The 27,654-nt window shown below is 33.5% G+C and overlaps 1 protein-coding gene and 1 long non-coding RNA gene across 2 annotated transcripts in view; one reads left to right on the top strand and one right to left on the bottom strand.

The window, feature by feature from the left end:
- Positions 1-6,177: 6,177 nt before the first annotated feature.
- The window catches only part of aldh1a3 (aldehyde dehydrogenase 1 family, member A3), a 75,753-nt gene continuing 54,276 nt past the window's right edge, over positions 6,178-27,654 (top strand). The window contains exons 1-4 of the mRNA XM_056461003.1: positions 6,178-6,345; positions 8,667-8,771; positions 9,767-9,907; positions 20,625-20,754. Coding sequence (XP_056316978.1) covers positions 6,247-6,345; positions 8,667-8,771; positions 9,767-9,907; positions 20,625-20,754 — 475 coding nt within the window. The 5' untranslated portion in view covers positions 6,178-6,246. The remainder of the gene's footprint in view (positions 6,346-8,666; positions 8,772-9,766; positions 9,908-20,624; positions 20,755-27,654) is intronic.
- LOC130231644 (uncharacterized) lies at positions 12,050-13,951 on the bottom strand. The gene is made up of 2 exons (XR_008838065.1): positions 13,826-13,951; positions 12,050-12,410 (listed from the first exon to the last, which is right to left on the bottom strand). It is a non-coding gene; the product is annotated as an uncharacterized LOC130231644 (long non-coding RNA).

Genomic DNA, 27,654 nt, shown 5'->3' with positions numbered 1-27,654 from the left:
TGGGCTGGCTTTGATGTGTGCTTTTGTTTGTTTCCATGGACTTTGTCGACACGCGTTGATCATGCAGTTTTTTGTGACGCTGTTTTAAGTGTTGGAACAGATTTGTAGTATTGCTCCATTTTGTTGGAATAATCAATTCACAAGTCTTGCAAATTACCTTGCTCTGTGACACATCCTCTCTCCTGAATCCAAAATACTCCCAAGCATTACATTTACATTTAGTCATTTAGCAGACGCTTTTATCCAAAGCGACTTACAAATGAGGACAAGGAAGCAATTTACACAACTATAAGAGCAGCAGTGAACAAGTGCTATAGACAAGTTTCAGGTGTGTAAAGTCTAAGAAGCAAAGCATTAGTAATGTTTTTTTTTTTTTTTTTTGAGAGAGAGTACAGTTAGTGGTATAGCCAGAGAGGCAGTTACAGATTAGGAAGGAAAGTGGAGACTAAACAGTTGAGTTTTTAGTCGTTTCTTGAAGACAGCAAGTGACTCTGCTGTTCTGATGTAGTTAGGGAGTTCATTCCACCAACTGGGCAGATTGAATGCGAGAGTTCGGGAAAGTGATTTCTTCCCTCTTAGGGATGGAACCACGAGGCGACGTTCATTCACAGAACGCAAGTTTCTGGAGGGCACATAAATCTGCAGAAGTGAGAGCAGATAAGGAGGAGCAAAGCCAGAGGTCGCTTTGTAAGCAAACATCAGAGCTTTGAATTTGATGCGAGCAGCAACTGGCAGCCAGTGCAAATGGTTGAGTAGCGGAGTGACGTGTGCTCTTTTGGGTTCATCAAAGACCACTCGTGCTGCTGCGTTCTGAAGCAGCTGAAGAGGTTTGATAGAATTAGCTGGAAGCCCGACTGATGTTCAAGTTCTCTTTGGCACTAAATAATTTTTATTTAGACCTGCATCCATATTTTATGTTCTTTCCTCCTGCTCACCTATTCGGTTCTCCCACTCAACTTCAGCTAGTTAACATCTTTCTCCCGCTCAGCTTAGCTGTAATTGCCCGGTGCGCAGCGTCAGCTCTGATTGGTTAACATGTTAAAATCATGCGCACAAGAACATATTCTGAACAAAATTCTAAATAAATATCTAGATAAAAATTGCAGCCTTATGCGGTTTAGAAATTGCGTGTGCTTAAATTTAGAATTTTATTTATTTTATTTATTTTTTTTTTTTTTTGCGATTTCAATTAATTGCACAGCCCTAGTTGCTAGGTTGTTCTGGGTTGTTTATATGGCACTTCCTTGTTGTTTGTAGGTTTTGGGTGGTTACCAGGTGATTCTAATCAGTTGTCATGAACACTTGGCAATAAAACTGATTCTGATTCTGATTCTGATTCTGATTCTGATGTTCTATGTGGCTGCCAGGGCATTTCTGTATGGTAACAAGGTTTCATGTGGTTACAAGGAATTTCAAAGCAGTTGTTAGGGTGTTTCTGGTTGATTTCTGGGATTCTGGCTCATTAGCAGGGTATTTTTGATTGGCTGTAGGTTGGTTTAGGTGGTTCCCAGGGCATTTCTATGTGGTTGATTGAGTTTTGGGTTAGGGTTACGGTTAGAGTTAGCCAGGGTATTTCTGATTGATTTGTAGGTTGTTCTGGGTGGTTTCTATGGTAGTTCTTTGTGGTTTGTAGGGTTTTGGGTGGTTACCAGGTGATTCTAATTGGTTGCCATAATGGCTGCCAGGGCATTTCTGTATGGTAACAAGGTTTATGTGGTTCCAAGGAATTTCAAAGCAGCTGTTAGAATGTTTCTGGTTGATTTCTAGGGTTTGGGGTGGTTGCCAGGGTATTTCTGATTAATAGGATTTGGGGTGTTCTATGGTTTTGGGTGACTCTGTGATTCTATGGTTTTGGGTCACAGGAAATTCTCTGTGGTTGATAGGGTTTTAAGTGGTTGCCAGGGTGACCATGATTTGTTGCTATATGGTTGCCAGGGCATTTCCGATTCATTGCTAGGTTGTTCTGGGTGGTTTCTATTGCAATTCTTTGTGGTTTGTAGGGTTTTGGGTGGTTACCAGGTGATCCTAATTGGTTGCTATGGTGTTCTATATGGTTGCCAGTGTATTTCTCTGTAGTTGATAGGGTTTTGAGTGGTTGTCAGGATGATCATGGTTTCTTGTCAGAGTGTTTCAAAGCCACAGGCATTTCTGAATGGTAGCTAAGGTTTTTGGGTGGTTTCCAGGGAAGTCAAAATCAGTTGTTAAGGTGTTTCTGATTAATTGCTAGGATTTTTGGGGGTTGCCAGGGTGTTTCTCATTGGTTGCTAGGGTGTTATAACTTGGTATTTAGGGATTGGAATGGTTACCAGGTGATTCAAATCGATTGCTATGGTGTTCTATGTGGTTGCCAGGGCATTTCTATATGGTAACAAGGTTTTTTTTTTGGTGGTTCCAAGAAATTTCAAAGCAGTTGTTAGGGTGTTTCTGATAGATTTCTAGGATTTTGGGTGATAAGCAGGGTATTTTTGATTGGTTGTAGGTAGTTCTGGGTGATTCCCAGGACATTTCTCTGCAGTTGATAGGGTTTTAAGTTGTGGGCAGGTGATTGTGATTTGCTGCTATGTGGTTGCATGGGCATTTCTGTGTGGTAGCTAAGGTTTTCAGGTGGTCTTCACGAAATTCAAAATCAGTTGTTAAGGTGTTTGTGATTGATTGCTTGGATTTTGGGTGGTTGCCAGTGTGTTTTTGATTAGTTGCTAGGGTTTTATAACTTGTTAGGTTAAATTTCCTAAAACACACTGTAATTCGAATGACATCTACTCTCATGTTAGTTTGTCTATTTCTTCTAAACTCAAAGTTCATATAATCAATGATCAGTCCCATATGGTCCAATGGCATCTGTCATTGCTAGCCAACCATAAACCGTTCTCTCCTGCCTGTCTGATTTGCTGTTTTCCACAATCTGAAATGTTGTTATGGCTTTTATTCTTTAGCTACTTTTACATAATCTACTAAAAGCACTATAGAAATAAGGATTAATTGAATTATAAAATGAACGATTTAAATAAATCAAGTAGTTTAAGAAGTAACAAAACATCTGTCAGTAATCTAAGGGTGTGAATGAGCCAAACTCAATAGTGTTAGAGATTTATTTAAATCACATGCAAGAACAACGGTAAATAATCTCTGGGAATATTGTCATTTCTATTGGGTCCCAATGTATTGTTTGAAAACGCTTTCATGCATTAATTGATATGAAGTGTGTGTTTTCAGTAGTTGGAGCACCTGTTGTCCTCAGTTAAATCTCAGTATTGTTGTGTGTCTTGGGTGTTTTCAAGTGCTTTCATTGAGCTGTGTTGAGGGAAGTGTCTGCGTTTCTTTGAGGATGCAGTCATTAGCATTAGCGGGGTAATGCTGCTAAACGCGACTGAAGTCTGGAGCGCAGAAGATCCCTGACCTTCATTTAGAAGGTGTTGAACGCCAATTAAGCAGAGCAGCGGAGCCTGGAGGACCAGCACCTGCCTCTGCTTTCCCACCAGCTCAAACCCTTCACCACTGACAGCCGCTGATCAAACGTGAACTACGGTTGGGTTTGATGGCTAGTGGATGAACAAAATTTTGCTCTGTTTTCTGTCAAAGTGAACCAAATTTGACTTGAAGTGAGCTGGATAATGACACAGTGAGCAGACAAATGTACAAAACTGTCAAATTAACAGCTTTACTGAGGGAAAGATCTACAATGAATGCCATGATACACTGCAAATGACATAAATTAATAAATTATGAAAAAATTATGAGAAAAATGAAGGTTACTCTGTCTGTCTGTCTGTCTGTTGTTCTATCTATCTATCTATCTATCTATCTATCTATCTATCTGTCTGTCTGTCTGTCTGTCTGTCTGTCTGTCTGTCTGTCTGTCTGTCTGTCTGTCTGTATGTCTGTCTGTCTGTCTGTCTGTCTGTCTGTCTGTCTGTCTGTCTGTCTGTCTGTCTGTCTGTCTACTATCTGTTTTGAACCAGGCTAAACCGTATAAAGCTCTATGTGATTAAACGTGATTTAAATATTAAAATTTGTTTCATTGCATTTTCCCACTGAAACATGTTTCTTCTCGATCTGCCTCACTTGAGCTGAATAACACAAACTAGATTGTCTTTTTAGAGCCGTCAATCTGTTTTATAGTCAAGAATTCAAGAATTAACACTGTTATTGATCAGATCTGAATCAACACTGAACTGAAATGAGCCAAATAACTTCATTAATGTCATTTTAGATCAGCAAAAATGCAAATTTGCCTTACAATTGAAGCTTGCATAATCAATTGACGCTACAAAAGTGACTCACAAATGTTCTGAATCAAATCTAATTTGAATTTCATCTGAATTTTCTCATATTTGATGAAGCAAATCTCTTTTGTTTCTGTGAAGCTGTTTTGAACCGTATAAAGCTCTATATGAATAAACGTGACTTACGACGTACTCACACTATGATATCCGAACCGTACCCAGGCCCGTTTCCCAGATCGTTTGAGAAATGTAAGTGCTCTGAATCTGGCTCAGGCCCGGTTGGAAGAGGTGTGCCAGAGCACGGTTCACTTGGGCTTTGGCTCAGTACGCTTGTAGTGTGAGTGTAAAGTGCGCCTGAGCCCAAAACTGAAGACAAGTCGTGACTTTTATGGGACTTCATACAGGATTTCATATGGATTTATTAATCATTCTTACGGTTCAACGAACGCGTTGGTTATTATAGACTCAAACCCCTCACTGCACGACAGCTGCACCTATAGCAAACCTCCTAATTCCTGCAGCACGAGGACTTTATGATTGTTTATGAGCGTCAAAAGTGGCTGATCTGTTTGGCGAAATATTTAACTGTGTGTCACTGCATATCAAATGACTAACGACGATATAACTGAAGGAATCTCCACTGTGCAGAGCGAAAGCGCGTACTGAACAGCGCATCATCGATGATGTAAGCATGCCCAGGCCCGAATGTAATGTGAGTGCGGGCCTTCGGGGGAAATGGAAGGGGAACAAGCATGCTTCGGCCCGGTTCAAGGGAACTGTACGTAGTGTGAGTACGCCCTTAAATACTAAATTCTTTTCATTGCATTTTCCCACTGAAACATGTTTTTTCTCGTTTGACCTTACTTGAGCTGAATGACACAAACTAAATTGTTTTTTAGAGCCGTCAATCTGTTTTATAACTGAGTTTTGCAAGAATCGACACTGTTATTGATCAGATCTGAATCAACACTGAACTGAAATGAGCCGAATAACTTCACTATCGTCTTTTCAGATCTGCAAACATGATAATTTGCCTCATAATTGAAGTTTGCATAATCAATTTATTAATGTGACGTTACAAATATTCTGAATAAAATCAGATTTAAATTTAATGTGTAATTTTTTCATATTTAATGAAGGGATTGACTTTTGTTTCTATGAAGCTGTTTTGAAGTTTTGAACCGGGCTAAACCGTATAAAGCTCTATATGAATAAACGTGACTTATATATCACAATTCTTTTCATTGCATCTTTCCATTGCAACATGTTTCTTCTTGTTCGGCCTCAATCTCTCTCTCTCTCTCTTTCTCTCTCTCTCTGAGCCTTATCCTCATTAGGACGTGTTTAGAAAGCTGCTGAAGTGAGAAATGGGCCTGCGAGAGCTCGTTGTCCTAATTAAACTTTGACAAGAAGAGTGACAAGAAGCAATGGAGGGGAAACAATGGCAACAGTGTCCGAGTATGAGCCCAAAGCTGGGAAAGTCTTTGTCCCGCCGAACAAAAGCATTTGTTTGCACGTATTCAACTCCACTCAACTTCACCAGGCCCAGGTGCAAAAACCAACTTCGAGATGAACATCAGAACGCATCACACCTTGGCCCATCTGATGCCTGGCCCGCCGTCGCCTCCAATCCGTCCCGCCGCCAGCAGATCAAAGACGCCATGTTACAATGTAAATATTGCCGGACAATTAATTCACACTCATTACCTCCGGGTGCCTGCCGTAAAGACACAGCCAATCACTTTAGAGGATCGAGAAACATTCCAAAAGCACAGCGGTTTTCCACAGCCTGATCTGCGGAGGCTTCCCGATGGAAAGGCGGATCTGGAAAACAGCATGTTTGGTGTCTAAATGGCTGATTCACTGGCAGGTGGGACTGTGTTTTTCATGGTAGGCGGAGAACACACTTGCCTGAAGGGGAGGACCTTTAAAAAACTTCTTATAAAGTGTGTGCTGGATGTGGAATCATGTTCAGTCCACACAATAATCTTCTCCTCTACAGCACTTCTTCTTCTTCACTGCTATGGCACAAAACGGGACTATAGAAAACGGGGACTCTCGAAACACGTCCCCTCCACCTCTGCCTCAACCTGTGAAGATCACTGAGATCAAACACACTAAGGTAATGCTTCTAATGTAAAACTCTACTATTCACTTTGAGGAGTTTTATAAGTTCAGCTGTTCAAAATAAAGCTTTATATAGAAGCTGATGACTTTTAAAGGTTTGCAAAGTTTATTAGGAAAGTTGTTCTGGTGGATTAAAGAGCAACAAAAAACAAGGTATGAATTTGGAAAAGCTACTGATCAGTTCACTGCCATATGAATATAATAACCAAGATATAGTGAGAAAAATCATTTATAAAGTAGGTTAATTTGAGTGGTTTTAAACGAGGGATGCATTGTCATGTTTTCATATTCCACAATCTGGTATGTATTTCATGTACAGGCACATTTATAAACTTATTTAAGTTATAATAATATAATTATAATGTTAAACGTTATTTAAAATGATTAAATCTTTACTTATTTAATTATATACTTATAAATAACTTATCATGTTATTTAAAAGTATTCAATCATATTTGTACATAGGTTAAGACTTAAATATTTACACAGGCATATATATATATATATATATATATATATATATATATATATATATATATATATATATATATATATATATATATATATATATATATATATATATATATATATATATATATATATATATATATATGTGTGTGTGTGTGTGTGTGTGTGTGTGTGTGTGTGTGTGTGTGTGTGTGTATGTCAGAATTATTATTTGCCCTTCCCAAATGAAGTTTAACAGAGCAAGGATATTTTCACAGTATGTCTGATAATATTTATTTCTTCTGAAGAAAGTCTTATTTGTTTTATTTCGGCTAGAATAAAAGTAGTTTTACATTTTTTTAAATCCATTTTAAGGTCAATATTATTAGCCCCTTTAAGCTATATATTTTTTCGATAGTCTACAGAACAAACCATAGTTATACAGTAACTTGCCTATTTACCCTAACCTGCCTAGTTAACCTAATTACCCTAGTTAAGTCTTTAAATGTCACTTTAAGCTGTATAGAAGTATCTTGAAAAATATCTAGTAAAATATTATTTACTGTCATCATGGCAAAGATAAAATAAATCAGTTATTAGTAATGAGTTATTAAAACTATTATGTTTAGAAATGTGTTGAAAAAAAATCTTCCATCAGTTAAACAGAAACATTTCTAAACAACTTTCAATTAATTTGTGTGGAGTCACTGATCTAATAGTTTGCCTTTACTAAAATTTTATTTATATTTTATAAAAATGAATACATATTTTGTGTACAAGCAAGTTAATAAACATATTTAAGTTTATTTACCTTATTTTTAATACCTTTTATTTTAGATATTTACATAATTTGATTTTTTTTCTTAATTAATTTGTAGGCAGGTTAATGACCTAAATATTAGATATAAATATTCAGATAGTTGGTCTGGTGAATTAAAGTGCAACAAAAAACAAAAGACTGATTTGGAAAAGCTACTCAAAGATTTTATTCAACAAATTATTATGTTATTTAAAAGTATTCAATCATATTTGAAGACGGGTTAAGGACTTAAATATTTACACACACGCATGTGTGTATATATATAACATTTCTAAACAACTTTCAATTAATTTGCGTGGAGGAGTCAGCGATCTAATAGTTTGCCTTTATTAAACTTATATTTTATATGAATATTTCATTATGTTTATATATATATATTATGTTTCAAAACAACTTTCAATTAATTTGTGTAGAGTCAGTGATCTAATAGTTTGCCTTTACTAAACTTTTTTCATTCAGATATTATAAAAGTTAATCCATTTTTTTGTACAAGCAAGTTAATAAACTTATTTAAGTTATAATTATATAATTACAATGTTAAATGTTATTTGAAATTATTACATTTTTACTTATTTACTTGTTTAACAACTTATTAAGTTATTTAAAAGTATTTAATCATATTTGAAGATGGCTTAAATATTCACACACACTCGTTAATACATAAGTTAATACACACAAGTTAATACATATTTTGCGTACAAGCAAATTAATAAACTGATTTAAGTTATAACAAACTTTATTTTAGATATTTACATAATTAGATATGTTTCACTTTTATTCATTTGGTAAAGACACCATTAATGAACTAGATATTTAAAATTATGACATTTTTACATCCTATTTGTGGGCAGGTTAATGGCCTAAATTTTTTCACACACACACACACACTTGTTATTTCTATTTATGCATTATGGATGAGTCAGTGAACTGACAGTTTGCATTTATTAAAAGGTTTCTATTCATATTTTGGAAAAGTTCATAATCAAAATAATTCTAATTGTGATGTCATTCTTAACACACTGGTCTCAGTCTACTTGTATTTGTTTCAGATATTTATCAATAACGAATGGCACACGTCGAGCAAAGGAAAGCAGTTTCCTACAATCAACCCGGCAACAGGTGTCAAAATCTGCGACATCGAGGAGGCGGATAAAGTAAGAGGAACTTGACTCTTTAGATCAATTAAAAAAAAAAAGATATCAGTATGCACATACAAGGAAATCTGTCATGTCATTTTTAATTAAATTTATAAATAATAATGTAAATATACAGTAGTCAACATTTAAAGAGGATCAAAAACCTTTCATCAAAGCAGCCCCAAAACTATTCAACAGCACTCATTCTTGTCTTAGGACAATGTTGAAATTTAATTTTGATCCACTTCAAATGTTGACAACTGTATGACGCCTGAAATTCATTTTGTTGTTGATATCTATGAGATTTTTAGAGTTTGTCATGTAAAAAAAAGTGTATTATTTTTTATTTAAGCAATTACAATTATTGTATTTAGCTGATATACTAATAATTCTAAGTCACACTTTACAATAAGATCCCATTAGATAATGTTAATAACATTTATGACAGTATTTTAGTTAACATTGGTTACAGAAATGAAAGCTTTGTTAGTTCTTGTTAACTAATAACTAATGTATTAACTAGTTAACTCTGAATTCAAATAACGCATTAGTAAAAATTAAAATTTGCATTAAATATGACTAGGCTCTGTACAATTATGGTTCATATTGGTAAACACATTAACATGAACGCAACCTTATTGTAAAGTGTGTCCAAATTATATTACTTTCATTAGACTGTTAAACTAGATATGCTTATGAAGTTAATTTGCTAGTTTATTTTATTGTAATTTCATTTATGTTGTATGACTAATGATTATCCCTGCGGATACGTGATTTATGTTGATGTTATGCTATTAATATGATGTGAGAAGTGATGTAGGCATGCATAGCGTGTTATTTAACTCCACTATGATTTGCCTCTTGATACAGGAATGATTCGTTAACAATATTATGCCATTACACGCTATTAAGCTGCAATTTCAGATTAATTATAAGTATAATTGATTGATTTACCTTAGATTTGTCACGTGGTTGTTGTCACTGTAGTCTAACATGTTGCTGTGATTGTTCAGGCTGATGTGGATGTGGCGGTGAAAGCTGCTAAAGCTGCGGGTCAGAGAGGCTCGGTGTGGCGGAGGATGGACGCGTCGAGCCGCGGAAGGTTATTGAACAGACTCGCCGATCTGCTGGAGCGGGAGCGCGCCGTGCTCGCGGTGAGTTTTCATCAGAAGTTGAAACCAGCGGTTAATTGGAACGTCGCGCGCATTCGGTCTGGAACGCACATTCGATTTTGACGTTCCATAAGCGACGTCACTCATTTAAAGTGGAGTTCAGCTCATCTTCGCGGTATTTTCTGTCAGAAACGAATTCCTTTCAAGGCCAAAGTTATAGATAGATAGATAGATAGATAGATAGATAGATAGATAGATAGATAGATAGATAGATAGATAGATAGATAGATAGATGGATGGATGGATGGATGGATGGATGGATGGATGGATGGATGGATGGATTGACGGACGGACGGACGGACGGACGGATATCTTCCTTCAAGTTACCCATATTAATAACACTGTGTCTGTGAGATGAGGTTTTTAACGTTTTGGTAATTCTATTTTATAAATAAAACTTTTATACTTTTTGTACTTTGTTCATACAAAATTCGTGGTATAATATAATACAATACACCACAGGCCACATGAAAATAAAAATGATATAGTAAATACTGTAGTGTTTTTGAACTATACTATAGTGAAGTGTATTTTACAGTATTCATATTAGTTTTTACAACTGTTTATGAATGCCATACGGTAGGCTAGTCTAAACTAGTGAACTGATAAACTGTAATGAATACTGTTGTGTATTTTATTTTTTAAGACAATAACAGTGGTGAATTGAAGTTTAATATACTCTGATTGCAGAAAACTTCTTTATAAAGTAAATTGTTTACATAACTATAACTGTTCTGTTACAATAGCAACTGATGAATTACCACAGCATATTAATTCAAGTACTTCACAGCAGTATGTGTTAAAAACTCTGTAGTATTTGCTGTAAATACTTATAATATTTTGTTCTTCATGTGGGAGTTTACTGTAGTAAAAATAGTTGAAGTCGGATTCAGCTCATTTTCGCAGTATTTTCAGTCAGAAGTCCTTTCAAGGCTAAAGTTACCTATATCTATAATGTTGTCTCTGTTTTTTGACACAAGGATATATATAATCTATAGCATAAAAATACTAGCTATAGTAATTTATTACAAATACTGTAGTGTTTTTGATCCATACTATAGTGAAGTGTATTTTACAGTACATATTTTTACAACTCTGTTAATGAATGCCATACGGTAGGCTAGTCTTAACTAATGAACTGATAAACTGTAATGAATACTATAGTGTACTTTAATTTTTAAGACAATATCAGTGGTGAATTGTAGTTTAATGGACTCTACATTTGCAGTAAACTACTTTATGAGGTTAATTGTTTACATACTGTAACTATAACTGTTCTGTTATTATAGCAACTGTCTAATTAACACAGCATATTAATTCAAGTACTTCACAACAGTATGGTTTTAAAACACTGTAGTATTTATTGTAAATAGTTTATAGTATTTTGTTCTTCATGTGGGAGTTTACTGTAAAATAGTTAATGTCAGATTCAGCTCGTCTTCGCAGTATTTTCAGTCAGAAACTAATTCCTTTCAAGGCTAAAGTTACATACATCTATAATGTTGTGTCTGTTTTTTAACACAAAGATAGATAGATAGATAGATAGATAGATAGATAGATAGATAGATAGATAGATAGATAGATAGATAGATAGATAGATAGATAGATAGATAGATAGATAGATAGATAGATAGATAGATAGATAATCTATAGCATACACTGTAAAAAGTATGACCTAGATGTAACTTATAAAAAGTGAGGCAAGTGGCTGCATCGGACGTTTTAGATTGATACAACTTCCAGCCTTTTTTAAGTATATTAAACACTAAAACATTGCTTAAAACAAATGCAACAAAATTAAGTTGAGCCAACATATATTTTTAAAATTACTCAAATCAGATAAACTTACTTTTTTTGTTAAACCCAACTTATTTATACATTGCTATATGTTGCCTGTACTTATTTTAATTGGGTATTAAGAACTTTATTATCTAAAAAAAATTAACCATGCATATGTCCTTTAAAATGAATTCAATTGACTTCTGGCTGTAACCTCAGAAAATAAATCTTCATTTCTATATTCTACGCACAATATACAGTGATTTAAGTAAAAACAGATAAACAGACTTTATACGGTTAATAACAATTAAATAAGAATGGGAAGATGGATTAAAGACCATAACATTTTTTCAATGTCATCCAGTGTCCCTTTTAATAGTGACTACAAAACAGGCCATTAATGTGGCTGCACATACACAATACATAAATAAAAACATTAATAATGCCAGATCCTATTGAGAAATCATCTAAGACAACTCAGTAAGGAGATCTGCATACTTTGATGAAGATTTAGGATGCATAAGTTCCAGTCCCACAAAGAGTCTCTGATATATAATGTATACAGTTTTGATGGAAGTCGAGGACATCGTTAAGTCCAAACAGGAGCCATCATGCATTTGACAGTCCTATGGTTATCCAAACTGTGTTGGGCTGATGGCAAATTTTTCCCGTGGGCAGCCGCATGCACCTCTGATTCCACACAACTCTATTGGTAGAGAGAAAAAAGAAACAGGAGTTCAGGTGGTTGATACTAAATAATATTAAATAGCTAAATACTAAATAGCAAATATCTTAGATATTTTAAGTCAAGTTACAAAAGTGCAGTGAGAATGATACATAAATGAAACACCTTAGATTATCAGTTAAAATTTACCTTAGTTAAACTTCTGTATTAAAAAAAGGTTATATAGGTTATTGTGTACTTACATTATTCCAGGTGTTTTTAAGAATCAAATTCTAAAGAAAACTGTGATTTTATTCAGTGTAACAGTGTATGGTATTTTGGTTGCCTGTCAATCAAGGAATTATTTAAGTTTAGGTATTACATTTTCAGTTTATTTTTGCAACTTATAAAGCATAAAAATGTGTATGTAATTTACATATTAAACAGTTTGAAAATGGCGAATATAAAATCTATGATTTAACTGTCATCTTCATTTTGCACCAAACTTTGCATAAGTCATAATACAAAATTAAATAAATACATTGCCATTTTACATATTACATTAAGGTTTACATTACATTTTTGCTGAAGCTACATTTAATTTACCTTTTCTCCAAATTTAATGTTACTGGCAAATGACAGTTCAGTGAATCTGTGTTTTCAGTTAGCTTTAGTGAAAGACTGACAGATAATAAGAAACTGCATTAGGATATTTTTTACTGTTTGTTCATTGCACACATACAAAAAAATCTTCAAATATCAAATGCAATTCTATGGAGCCCACTATTGTTTGCAATTTTACCCATGTTTTAATTACCTGCAAATGATTATAGCGGTAGTTGTACCTAATGTTTTTCTTAACAAAATAAACTAAATCACTTTGGTATCTAAAGACCAAGAAAACGCATTTTAGAATGAGGTGCGTACATTTTAAATGGTTCTGTAAACATAAATGTAATTTAAGTTCAAATAAATTATAAATCTGTATTTTATTCACTTTGCAGTATTAACAAAAAACTTATGGACTAAATCTCTAAAACCCAAACCTTAAGCTACTTAATGTTACGCTAAACACAAACTACTGTTCCATACGTTTCTGCATTTAATATGCATCCTTAATGTGCTGGTAATTATTTAGGCGAGCTAGCCAGGTTAGCGCTAGCAAACTGCACCTACACCCCGACCGCCCACCAGAGACCTTGTTAATCCATTCTGTAACGTTAGTTATACCTACTAAGTGTTTTAAATCTACTTTAAAAAAATTTTCTTAGGACTATCACTTTTAATCGTTAGCATGAACTAGCGTTGGTTAGCGTTAGCCAACTTAGCTTTCCATGCGAGAGCAGTCTGTTACCTGACGTTACAGTACAATTTACAAGCTAAAACCTCACCTGCCTAGTGAAGTCGGCAGTTTAGCATGACTTTGCCATTATCATTCGGGTACATTTGCAACTTACCGTGTTAATCAGATCCGCTGCTGCGAGCAGTTAACGTCGACCCTTACAGTTGCTGCGTGTGTCTTCAAAGTGGCGGGCAGTGAAAATGGGGTCACGCAGAATTATTAAAATCACGTTTGATGAACAGACCTGCACACATCGACAGCTGCTCTATTAAATTGTCTGTGTCAACTCACTTTTATAACATTTATTCTACACAATAACCACATACAAAAATCTACTCAAATAAAATGCATTAGTTTTATTCAAAATATACTGTTATATAAAAACGGATCTATTTTAAGTAAAGAAAAAGCAAATTGATATTTTTTGGTAAAAAACAAATATAATTAACTAGATTGCAATTATTTAAAGTATATAAAACCAACTTTGTGAGTGTAGCACTTTTTAAAGTGTAAAAATACTTGCTATAGTAATTGTTGATTACAAATACTGTAGTGTTTTTGATCCATACTATAGTAAAATACTTGTTTAGTCTGTTTTAGTAATTCTATTGTATAAACAAAACTGTTTATAATAAAAATGTGGTATAATATACTACAATACACCACAGGCCACATGAAAATAAAAATGATATAGTAAACACTGGAGTGTTTTTGAACTATACTATATTGAAGTGTATTTTACAGTATATATTTTTACAACTCTGTTAATGAATGCCACACGGTAGGCTAGTCTAAACTAGTGAACTGATAAACTGTAATAAATAATACAGTATTTTGTCTGACAATAAAAGTGGTAAATTGAAGTTTAATACACTTCAGGTTTGCAGAAAACTACTGTATGAGGTAAATTGTTTCCATAACTCTAACTGTTCTGTTATTAAAGCAACTGTTGAATGACCACAGCATATTGATTTAAGTACTTCACAACAGTATGGGTTAACAACACTGTAGTATTTACTCTAAACAATAACTATAGTATAGTATAGTTTTCTATAGTAAAATTCAAGGTATACTATCGTATGTATTACAGTTTATTATAATAGTTAATACTTCAGTATGCTGTAGCATTCATTAACAAAGAGTTATAAATACTGCACTGCATTACTACAGTACTTTTTATGCCGCTTGTCAAATACTCTTACTACAAATGCTTTCAGTTCTTTTAAAGCTTCAAATCTCAGTCTGGATGAATTAGGCTGAGCATGAACAGAAGAAATGACCCAACTGAGCTCAGTCAGAACTATTATTTCTGTCCAGCTGAATCACAGAATGAGCGTATGCTAAATTATACACACATGCAGCCGTATGAAACTATGCACACCTCATTGATGATAATGGCTGTGTTGTGTTTGCATTCACATCACACACTCGCAGTGTCCGTAATCTGTCACGCCTGTCTGAATGCGTTTGTCAAACACTTCCGCAGGTGTGAGGCGTCGACACGGTGGTCTGATCCTGAGCTCTGCTCAATTAGTAGATCATACATTAGGATTTAGATGTCTTTGAGAACGCAATTTGACTTGGATTATAGTTGTTTTGCTTCAAAGGAAAGCAATTTTTTTAATTACCCAAAACTGTACCCAAAAATTGTGGTGTAATATACTACAATACAGCCCACAGGAAAATAAAAATGATGTTCGGGACCCACCCCTCACTGACAAAGGTCTAGAATTTGTCTCATACACTAACTCATTTGTCCTATTTTGACTGCTATGCTATAATAAATTGTGTAAATAACCATCGAAGAAGGCTTTAAGACCAAGCGGAATCCTCTTTTGGCTGTTGCTTCAGCGTGACTGAGGAGAGTTGTGCATGTGCTGGCCAGTTTGTGTTTGCCTTATAAATGACAATAGGCTGTCTTTTAATTTAAAACTTGAACAGCATCCTTTTTTACTAATAATATATGCGTTTATAAATTTGTATTTGAAAAAAAAAAGTATTATTCTCATATGTTTTTCTTCTAAATGTTTAGGATATGTTTTTGGTACATCAAAAAGTGTGGTTGATGACTATCTGACAAGCTAATCCAGCATAAAATGGTGCTTAAAAAGTATTTAAACCTCATAATTAAATAGAAAATGAGGCTAATAACTGCAAAAGGTCCATATTTTATGAAAAAAAGAACCACCCCTTTCAATATGCCGGCTACGAGCCAGTCTACGGTGGCCAGAATATATGAGTACACACTTACAGATCTCTCTTTTAAATTAGTTACTGTCTATAGGATGCTTTATAGCCATTTGGGAATATACATTAGTCAGTGCCAAAGCCAAAACTGGAATTAATGTAACAAAATAACTTCATGGTTTAAAAAATGTGACTTTGATAGGGAAAATCATTACAGTTTTTCTCAGTGGCTTTGGTGCATTTCTCACAACACTCTTTACATTTGCACGACAGTTAATGCATTTCTCAAAACAATTAGTACAAACTGCAAAACCTAGTTGATGACCTGCAAAAGCGTGTCACTTGCTCAAAATGGAGAGCTCATTCCTCTAAAGCAAGCATTCATGTCAATGAAAGTGTCATCAAGATGAAAAGTCCTGACACCATTGTTTGTGAACAAGATAGTCAAATGGTTTTGTCATGTTTTCATTATGACAGTTTTTCAATGCACAAAAGTCAGATTTTGGTGACACTTCCTGAAAATGCTCAAGACAGCACTATCTACTATTTGCACAGCCATTTGAAAATTACAGTAAAGTTAGACATCACTGCATTTAGTGAGGTATCTGAGTACAGGACACTGAATATGTGTGTTTCACATTTTTACCTCATTTGCTCTTTGCAATTCTAATTTATTCACAGCATTGTGTAAAACAATAAATACACCCTTATTTACAACAAACATAAACTTCCTTTGGGTAGAGCTGTGCACAACTGTAGACAATATTGCAGGACATATTGGAACTGAACCTACAACACACACAGGTCTGTGAATCATTCATGAAATTGTTCATTTTAGAAGAGATTTTCAGGGGAAAAAAAGATTTAAACGTTTTTTTATAGTATTAGCTTGACAGATTTTGACAGCTAGTTCAACATTTGTGTATGTAATGACTCAAGTAGTGACATGAGGACTTTTAGTTTTAAATGAAATGACTATTCAGCATTCACAAGTTTAGTTAATTTTGACTGACATGACATAAGCAAATGATAATGTTACAAACAGCAGAGAGTTGTGTGAAAGCAATTGATGCAGGTCCAAAAGCATTTGCAATTTGTTAGAAGGGATGAGAAACTGCTGCTATGATGTGCACAAATGACTAATTGTTGTGCAAATGTAAACAGTGTTGTGAGAAATGAACCAAAGCTACTGAGAAAATACTGTAAATTAAATTCAAATAAAGAGGAAAAATCAAAAGAACCATAAACAAATATGATATATATATATATATATATATATATATATATATATATATATATATATATATATATATATATATATATATTTGTATATATATATATATATTTGTATATATATATATATATATATATATATATTTGTATATGTATGTATGTATATATAGATAGATAGATAGATAGATAGATAGATAGATAGATAGATAGATAGATAGATAGATAGATAGATAGATAGATAGATAGATAGATAGATAGATAGATAGATAGATAGATAGATAGATAGATAGATAGATAGATAGATAGATAGATAGATAGATGTCTATCGTTCCATCACTGAAAAAAATTATTCAAAGATGATTCCTTGGATTTACTCAATTTTTTTACATTAAGTGGTTGTAAACAATTTATTTGTCTTGGTCTATTTTAACAAACAAATTAAGTTGAATATTGCTCAATTTAATTTGTTTGTTTAAATTCAACACAAATAAATTGTTTGCAACAGTTTTGCATGCAACACTTTTTTTAGTGATCTATCCATCCATCCATCCATCCATCCATCAAAACTGTTCTCTGTTGTTTGTTTCTGGGTTCAGTATCACAATACTGCGGCTTTGCGTAATTAAAGCTGTGCCTGCATTGGTTTTTCACTGCCAGATCATATTAGTTTTCCTCATTCGAATGAATGAAATTTTACAGATGTGAGTGAAGTAATGTTTTTTCGATCGCTTGTGATTGCTAATTGCAAACATGTTCTGTGATTCTGGAGTAATTTCAATAGCTCAGAGCTTTGCGTATGGAAATAAAGAACAGATCTGGAGATAGAGACGTTAGAGTGATCTCTAGTCGTTATTATGAAGCCATTTACAGTGTGTTTTTTTATTATTTACAATCATGGATTGTGCAAAAGGAGTGTAATTCATATGTACTGTATTTCACAATTACCCTCATGCATGCAATTGTACATGTTTCCCACGCAAAACCAATTTAGTTTTTTTTAACAGACAGAAATGCAAAACACACCCAGCATTCTAGTGTGATTAATTTGGGAGGTTGTCGGTAGCTTGAGATCAAGCTTCAGAACTGTAATTGGGTCCTTTTGTAAGGGTAATATGCTGTTCTTAAAGGGATAGATCAAATGAAAAGTCATCATTTACTCAACTTTCACTTGCTCCTATTCGAGTTTCTTTCATCTGTTGAACACAAAAGAAGATATTTTGAAAAATGTTGCTTGCTTGACTTCCTTAGTGTTTATATTTCTTACTTTAGAAGTCAATGACTTTCCAGAATTCCCTAAAATATCTTCTCATGTGTTCAGCTGAAGAAATAAACTCATAACGGTTTAAAAGCCAGGGTAAATGCTTCATTATGGGGTGAACCATCCCTTTAAGCATGCACAGAGATGCATTGTCTTACCAACCTTCTTTTTTCCCCTTCATATTATTGTTGTTTTTATGGTTTTAGGGCAGCTAAATTATTATTTTTGTTATTGTTTAATTTCTCGATCTAAAACCTTCTAAAGACTGTAAATGGGTCATTTTTATTGTAATATGCTGTTCTTAAAGGGATAGTTCAAATGAAAAGTCATCACTTAATTTCACTTGCTTCCATTTGAGTTTCTCTCATCTGTTAAACACAAAAGAAGATATTTTGAAAAATGATGATTGCTTGGTATCCTTAGTGTTTTTATTTTCAACTATGGAAGTCAGTGGTATTCCAGCATTTCTCAAAACATCTTCTCATGTGTTCAGCTGAAGAAATAAACTCATAAAGGTTTAAAAAAACGCAGTAAATGCTTCATTTTAGGGTGAACCATCCCTTTAAGCATGCACAGAGATCCGTTGTCTTACCAACCTCCTTTTTTCCCTTCCACATTGACATTGTTTTTATAGTTCGAGGGCAGCTACATTATTATTTGTGTTACTGTTTAATTTCTGGACCTAAAACCTACTAAAAACTGTAAATGGGTCATTTTTAATGGTAATATGCTGTTTTTAAAGGGATAGTTCAAAAGAAAAGTCATCATTTACTCATCTTTTACTTGCTTCCATTTGAGTTTCTCTCATCTGTTAAACACAAAAGAAGATATTTTGAAAAATGATGATTGCTTGGCTTCTATAGTGTTTTTATTATCAACTATGGAAGTCAGTGGTATTCCAGCATTTCTCAAAACATCTTCTTATGTGTTCAGCTGAAGAAATAAACTCATAAAGGTTTAAAAAAACGCAGTAAATGCTTCATTTTGGGGGGAACCATCCCTTTAAGCATGCACAGAGATCTGTTGTCTTACCAACCTCCTTTTTTCCCTTCCACATTGACATTGTTTTTATAGTTCGAGGGCAGCTACAATATTATTTGTGTTACTGTTTAATTTCTGGACCTAAAACCTACTAAAAACTGTAATTGGGTCATTTTTAATGGTAATATGCTGTTTTTAAAGGGATAGATCAAATGAAAGTCATCATTTACTCATCTTTTACTTGCTTCCATTTGAGTTTCTCTCATCTGTTAAACACAAAAGAAGATATTTAAAAAAAAAATGATGATTCCTTGGCTTCTATAGTGTTTTTATTTTCAACTATGGAAGTCAGTGGTATTCCAACATTTCTCAAAACATCTTCTTATGTGTTCGGTTGAAGAAATAAACTCATAAAGGTTTAAAAAACGCAGTAAATGCTTCATTTTGGGGTGAACCATCCCTTTAAGCATGCACAGAGATCCGTTGTCTTACCAACCTGCTTTTTTCCCTTCCACATTGACATTGTTTTTATAGTTCGAGGGCAGCTACATTTATTTTTTGTGTTACTGTTTAATTTCTGGACCTAAAACCTACTAAAAACTGTAATTGGGTCATTTTTAATGGTAATATGTTGTTTTTAAAGGGATAGTTCAAAAGAAAAGTCATCATTTACTCATCTTTCACTTGCTTCCATTTGAGTTTCTCTCATCTGTTGAACACAAAAGAAGATATTTTGAAAAATGATGATTGCTTGGCATCCATAGTGTTTTTATTTCCTACTATTGAAGTCAATGACATTCCAGCGTTCCTCAGATTATCTTCTCATGCATTCAGCTAAATAAATAAACTCTTAAAGGTTTAAAAACCACAGTAAATGCTTCATTTTTTGATGAAGTATCTCTTTAAGCATGCACAGAGATCCGTTGTCTTACCAACCTCCTTTTTCCCCTTCACATTGACATTGTTTGTATGGTTCGAGGGCAGCTACATTTATTATTTGTGTTATTGTTTAATTTCTGGACCTAAAAACTCCCAATGCGCATTAAAAATCTTGGCATCCTCCAATGCACATAAAAAAAAAACCAAGTTGTTTTGTATTAAGCTTGTAGCTCTCGAAATGAGCATGCTTTTCGAAAATGCCCTATAAAAACGTCTATTTGAAACAGATTGCTAATAAAAATGATAACTGTATGCTTTTATGATCTCAGAATTGCTTTGAGGTAGTCAAACTCAATGCTTTCTCCTTTGTTTTTAGACTTTAGAGTCGAAGGACACTGGCAAACCCTTCCTGCATGCGTTCTTTGTCGATCTGGACGGCAGCATTAAGACCCTGAGATATTACGCCGGCTGGACAGACAAGATTCATGGGAAAACCATGCCGGTTGGTGAGTAAGACAAATAAAGCGGAGCCTGTTGAATGCACCACTTTGTCAATTCAGCTGATTTATTTAGTCCAGTGATTGTCTGTCATGTGGGCACTGTTACCGTGGCAACCCTGGCAATTTCAAAACTGGCTTCCTTTTTCGTTTGAGAGAGTAAATCGGAATTAAATTAGCGATGCATCACTGAATGTAAAATTGCAGTTTTAGAAATATGAATTGAATTAATTTGCAGAGTTTTATTTGTTCAAAGCAAGTTTAATACATATTTTGAACACTTCTGGGCATACAATTAAATTTAACATTAGTACATCCCAATGATTATGATGAACAGGCCATTTTAATCTAAATGTATTCTCTTTCTTTTCCTGCCCATATGAAAAAATACTATAGTAATTTCTAGGAAATAATATAGTGTTTTTAAACCATGCTATAGTAAAGTACTTGAAATAATCTATTGTGATGATTCTGTTGTTATTATGGTAGCACAACAACTACAGTAATATCAATGGCCCAATACTGTACTTTTCTGCAACTATAGGGTGTATTACACTATAATACACCACAGTTTACTGTTGGTAACATTAAAGTATATTACCGTATTCATTACAGTATATCTGTTTTCTATAGTTAATACTACAATATGCTTTAGATTTCATTAACAAAGGGTTGTAAGTACTATAATATACAATATAATACACTTTACCATAATAAGTTTGAAAAACACTATAGTATTTACCATGAATTACTACAGTATATTTTTTCATGTGGGTTTCTTTTACTGTATACTGCATAATAAGTTAAAATACATCTTTTGAACACTTCTGGTCATTTTAATTTGATCAAATATTATGTTCATGTTATTTATTAAATATTATGAAGGCTCAAATTAAATGACGTTTGTATTCTCTTCATAATAAAATAAAAAGTGTTGGTAAAAGCTATACTTTCAGCAGTCTATAATTAAAGTCTCTTCAAACTTTTTATTCTCACCCATGCTGCATTTATTTGATAAAAATATGGGTAGTCAGTTATAAATCAGTGTGAAATATAATCTGACTTCAGTTTGAATATGTTTTAAAAATGCAAAACTTAATTTTTAGCATAATTACCTTTCAGTCTTCAGTGTGACATGATCCTTCAAAATCATCCTAAAATTCTAGTTTGACGATCAGTAAACATTTATTAGGTGTTTCTTATGAATTACTGTTAAAATACAGTGTTTAAACTTTTAAACTGTAAATTAATACACTAAAATAAGCGATTTGTAGGCTTTAATTAAAAAATAAAGTGGACATATCTGTTGCATTTAATGCGATTAGTTGACTTTACTTTAAAAAGTTTTCTATTCAGGGTTTAAAGCAGTTAGTAAACCCATGGCCTTCAAATTATTAAGTGAATGTGCATACTTCTAAATAATAAGTGAAGTCAACTCAACAGTTCCAAGTTACAATGGGTTTACTCGCTAGAGACTAATGGGGGAAACATGTCTGGAAACAGTCATGATTTAGTTGTGAAATAGAATGTGAATGTTAGAATACCCCTTCCATAATTTAAATTTTACATCTTGTAATGCCTGATTCTTAAATTTGAATTTCACTTTTGCGGTTAGTTGACTTTACTTAAAAAAGAAAGTGAATAAACATGCTTTTAAATCGATTAGCTGACTTTAGCTGAGTGAGTAAACCTATTGCCTTCAAATGATTAATGCCCAATCCCAATTCGATTTTTGTACCCCACCCCTTCCCCTTGGCCCTTACAACCGAGGGTTAAGGGGAAGGGCTTCAAAATTTACCCCTAAGAATTGGGACAGCACTGCAGCACCTGCACACATCAACATATATTCTCGCGATCTCATGTTTCATAAGAGATCAGACGATCGCGACTGCTGTAGTTATTCCAGTTGTGTTATTTTTTGGTATTTATCTGTAGGAAATCACTGAAGGCGTATATTATGTTATCATGACGATCTAATGTGGCAATAAGATCGTAACTGTACTGTGCATTTACACCGTGGCCATATTCATCTGTGTAAACACACAAAAACAACATTAACATTAAAGCAGACACTGTAAAAAGCTCATTCTCAGCCACTAGACATTACTGACAGGGTATTGGAGTGTCATTGAGTGTCAGAATGTTGTGGGACTGCTGTACAGGAGTTATTATCAGGGATTATAGATCGTGAAATTTAGCAGGTTTTTTAGCATTTTTTTTTTAAAGCATGACGGTAAAACATGAACACGGTTATAAATATATTAAAACGTGTTTGTTTGTTGTAAAAATTCGTAATAATGATGAAAAATATTAATTTGTGGATCTCTTTACTTCCGGGTTCAGCAATGCTGCCGCTGTGGCAGGTGTATTCTGGGAAATTTTCTTACCCCTTGGTTTCGAGTGTGGTTCTGAAAAATCTTTGCTTGAAGGGCTATTTAAGGGCATCCGCGCAAAAAATATGCTGGATAAGTTGGCGGTTCATTCCACTGTGGCGACTCCTGATGAATAAAGGGGCTAAGCCGAAAACAAAATGAACGAATAAATGAATTAAATAATTAAGTTGCAATTTCCAGAAATGGCAGATTTTAAATCCCACCTTAATTATATAATTTTAATTAACCACAATTTTTTTAAGTAACTAATCATTATTTTACAAATTACGGGATTTTAATGGGGGAAACATGTCTAGAAACGGTCACTATTGCATGATTTAATTTTGAAATTTTAGAATCCGCCTTCCATAATTTGAATCTGCATTTTGGAAATCCTGATTCTTAAATTAGAATTTTAAGAATGCGGCTTCCTGTGCGCTATGGAATTCCGAACATCCAGTTTCAAAGACCTTCTGAATTCAAATCCAGTGCAGATGTGATAAACCCATCCAGGGGTCATTTTTTTTCCTGTGTCCGTGTCCACTTTACACCCGAGATGAGTTAATGAGCACAAGAGAGTTGATGGCTTCCTTTTCCAGCTCTGGGTGGTTTGTCATTTTCTCATCCCCCCAGCATTCCTGCCACTCCAGGATCCTCAATAGACAAAACATGCTTCCCTGCTTTCCCCCTGATTAGATTCAAATAAAGCGTTAAAAGACGAAAGCCCTGGCGCACAAAGGAAAAAGGAAGAGGCTCTGATCCTAATCGCTGAGGTGCGACCGCTGCTGCCGCGGATGAGCCGGGGTTCAGGGAATCAGCGCTCAGATTGAATATCTCGCTCTTTTGAGGCCTGGATCGTAGTGCGTGACTGAAGCCGCTTTGAATTTCTCCCATTGATAACGGCTGCCAATTAGCATATGTCAACCACCTACTAACCAATTCATGTGTTTATTTGGACAAAAAATGTGACATTTATGGTTCATCGCATTGGTCAGATTAAGTCAGATCGTCTGCGTAGCAATTATAAAACCAATCTGGCCAATTTGACTTTCCACCCACAACCATTGGTGGCCATCTTTCTGTTGATGAGGCCAACGCTTCATATTCAATATTTAAATGTTTCATTGATTAAATGTTACAATTACAGATAAGGACTGAATTGTTAGCATCCCTATTTTTTTAACACATTTTTTAACATAATAGTTTAAATTATGACAGCGTTTTAGTGCCAAAAACTAAATTTATGAGATTCAAGTCATAATATTTTGAAAATAAAGTTGAAGTGTTATGAGAATCAAGTTGAAATGTTTCAAGAGTTAAGTCAAAATGTTGCGAGAATGAAGACGAAATGTTACGAGAATGAAGTCAAAATGTTATGAGAATAAAGTCAGAATATTTCGAGAATAAAGTTAAAATGTTATGAGAATAAAGTAAAAATGTTATGAGAATAAAGTAAAAATGTTATGAGAACAAAGTAAAAATGTTATGAGAATAAAGTTGAAATGTTACAAGAATAAAGTCAAAATGTTATGAGAATAAAGTCAAAATGTTATGAGAATAAAGTCAAAATGTTATGAGAATAAAGTCAAAATGTTATGAGAATAAAGTCAGAATATTTCGAGAATAAAGTTAAAATGTTACAAGAATAAAGTTGAAATGTTAGAGAATAAAGTCGAAATGTTACGAGAGTAAAGTTGAAATGTTACGAGAGTAAAGTCGAAATGTTACGAGAGTAAAGTTGAAATGTTACGAGAACGAAGACAAAATGTTACAACAATAAAGTCGAAATGTTACAATAAAGTCGAAATGTTACAAGAATTAAGTCAAAATTTTATGAGAGTAAAATCGAAATGCTACGAAAATGAAGTCTAAATGTTATGAGAATAAAGTTAATATGTTATGAGAGTAAAGTCGAAATGTTACGAGAATAAAGTCGAATTGTTATGAGAATAAAGTCAAAATGTTACAAGAGTAAAGTTGAAATGTTACGAGAACGAAGTCGAAAGGTTACAACAATAAAGTCGAAATGTTGCAAGAATGAAGTCAAAATGTTATAAGAGTAAAATCGAAATGCTACGAAAATGAAGTCTAAATTTTATGAGAATAAAGTTAAAATGTTAGGAGAGTAAAGTAAAAATGTTACAAGAGTAAAGTCGAAATGTTACAAGAGTGAAGATGAAATGTTAGGAGAGAAGTCGAAATGTTATGTTAGTAAAGTTAAAATGTTACAAGAGTAAAGATGAAATGTTTGAGAGTAAAGTCGAAATGTTACAAGAGTAAAGATGAAATGTTAGGAGAGAAGTCGAAATGTTATGTTAGTAAAGTTAAAATGTTACAAGAGTAAAGATGAAATGTTTGAGAGTAAAGTCGAAATGTTACAAGAGTAAAGATGAAATGCTAGGAGAGAAGTCGAAATGTTATGAGAGTAAAGTCGAAATGTTACAAGAGTAAAGATGAAATGCTAGGAGAGAAGTCGAAATGTTATGAGAGTAAAGTCGAAATGTTACAAGAGTAAAGATGAAATGTTAGGAGAGAAGTCGAAATGTTATGTTAGTAAAGTTAAAATGTTACAAGAGTAAAGATGAAATGTTTGAGAGTAAAGTCGAAATGTTACAAGAGTAAAGATGAAATGTTAGGAGAGAAGTCGAAATGTTATGTTAGTAAAGTTAAAATGTTACAAGAGTAAAGATGAAATGTTTGAGAGTAAAGTCGAAATGTTACAAGAGTAAAGATGAAATGCTAGGAGAGAAGTCGAAATGTTATGAGAGTAAAGTCAAAATATTACAAGAGTAAAGATGAAATGCTAGGAGAGAAGTCGAAATGTTATGAGAGTAAAGTCGAAATGTTACAAGAGTAAAGATGAAATGTTAGGAGAGAAGTCGAAATGTTATGAGAATAAAGTCAAAATGTTACGAGAGTAAAGTTGAAATGCTACGAGAGTAAAGTCGAAATGTTACGAGAATAAAGTCGAAATGTTACGAGAGTAAAGTCGTAGTGATACGAGATTAAAGATGTAAAATTTTGAGAATAAATTGAAATAAATTACTTTATTTCAATAACATTTCAACTTTATTCTCAAAATTTCAACTTTTTTTCTCGAAATATTAAGACTTTTATCTCTTAGCATCAGAATTTAAAAATAATTAAAATGAACGTGGCACTAAGACACTGTTGCATGAAAATAGCTAATCTCTACTAACTTTATTTTCATCTTTGCTTTAATGACAATACTAATTAAGTAATATTTGACCTGTTATTTTGCAAATTACTAGTATTCAGCTTAAAGTGCTATTTAAATAGTTAACTAGGTTAATTAGGGTAAACAGTGGCTTGTTCTGTAGCGAATCGGAAAAAAAATCTTAAGCAGGCTAATAATATTGACCTCATCAGTATTTAAAAAAAAATGTTTTTAACAACTTATTTATTTATTTATTTATTTGTTTGTGTGTTTGTTTGTTTGTTTAAATCCAGCCAAACTAAAATAAACAAGACTGTCTCCAGAAGAAAAATATAAGAAATATTGTGAACAACAAGAAACATACAACAAAACATACGCTAACATATTTCAAATTCGCAAAAATGTCTACTCTACTGTCAAAAATGTCCTCTAGTGGATTTGTTATCTAAAACATACAACAAAACATACCTTGAATAACGTAGTTCAGATCTACCCTAATTAAAGTACCCTAACGTAACCTAATTGTCATACTTCAGATTGCTAAAAAGCACACAGCACCCTCTAGTGGATTTGGCATGTAAAACATAGAACAAAACCTACCTTAAGTAACGTATTTCAGATTTGTAAAACCGTAGACAGTGCCCTCTAGTGGATTTGTCATCTGAAACGTACAGCAACCTAAGTAACATAATTACATTTTGCAAAAATGTAGACAGCACCCTCTAGTACATTTGTCATGTAAAATGTATAATAAAATATACCTTAAGTAACGTACTTCAGATTTGTAAAAATGTAGACAGCGTCCTCTAGTGTGTTTGTCATCTAAAAAGTAAAAAAAAAAATATCCTAAGTAACATATTTCAGTTCGCAAAAATGTAGACATCTCCCTCTAGTGGATTTGTTATCTGAAACGTACAACAAAACATGCCCTAAGTAATGTATTTTAGATTCGCAAAACTGTAGACAGCGTCCTCTAGTGGACTTATCATCTGAAACGTACAACAAAATATACCTTAAATAATTTATTTCAGATTTGTAAAAATGTAGACAACATTCTCTAGTAGATTTGTCATGTAAAATGTACAACAAAATATACATCGAGTAACGTATTTCAGATTTGTTAAAATGTAGACAGCACCCTCTAGTGGATTTCTTATGTAAAATGTACAACAAAACATACTTTAAGTAATGCCTTTTGTAAACACGTAGACCACGCCCTCTAGGCAATTTGTCATCTGAAACGTACAACAAAATATACCCTAAATAATGTATTTCAGATTTGGAAAACTGTAAACAGCGCCCTCTAGAGGATTTGTCATCTGAAACATACTACAAAAAATGCCTAGTAAAATATCTCAG

Source organism: Danio aesculapii, chromosome 7, assembly GCF_903798145.1.
Source record: "Danio aesculapii chromosome 7, fDanAes4.1, whole genome shotgun sequence".
Taxonomy (NCBI): domain Eukaryota; kingdom Metazoa; phylum Chordata; class Actinopteri; order Cypriniformes; family Danionidae; genus Danio; species Danio aesculapii.
Note: the sequence above shows the minus strand (reverse complement) of the source record. Positions and strands in the feature narration are given on the sequence as shown.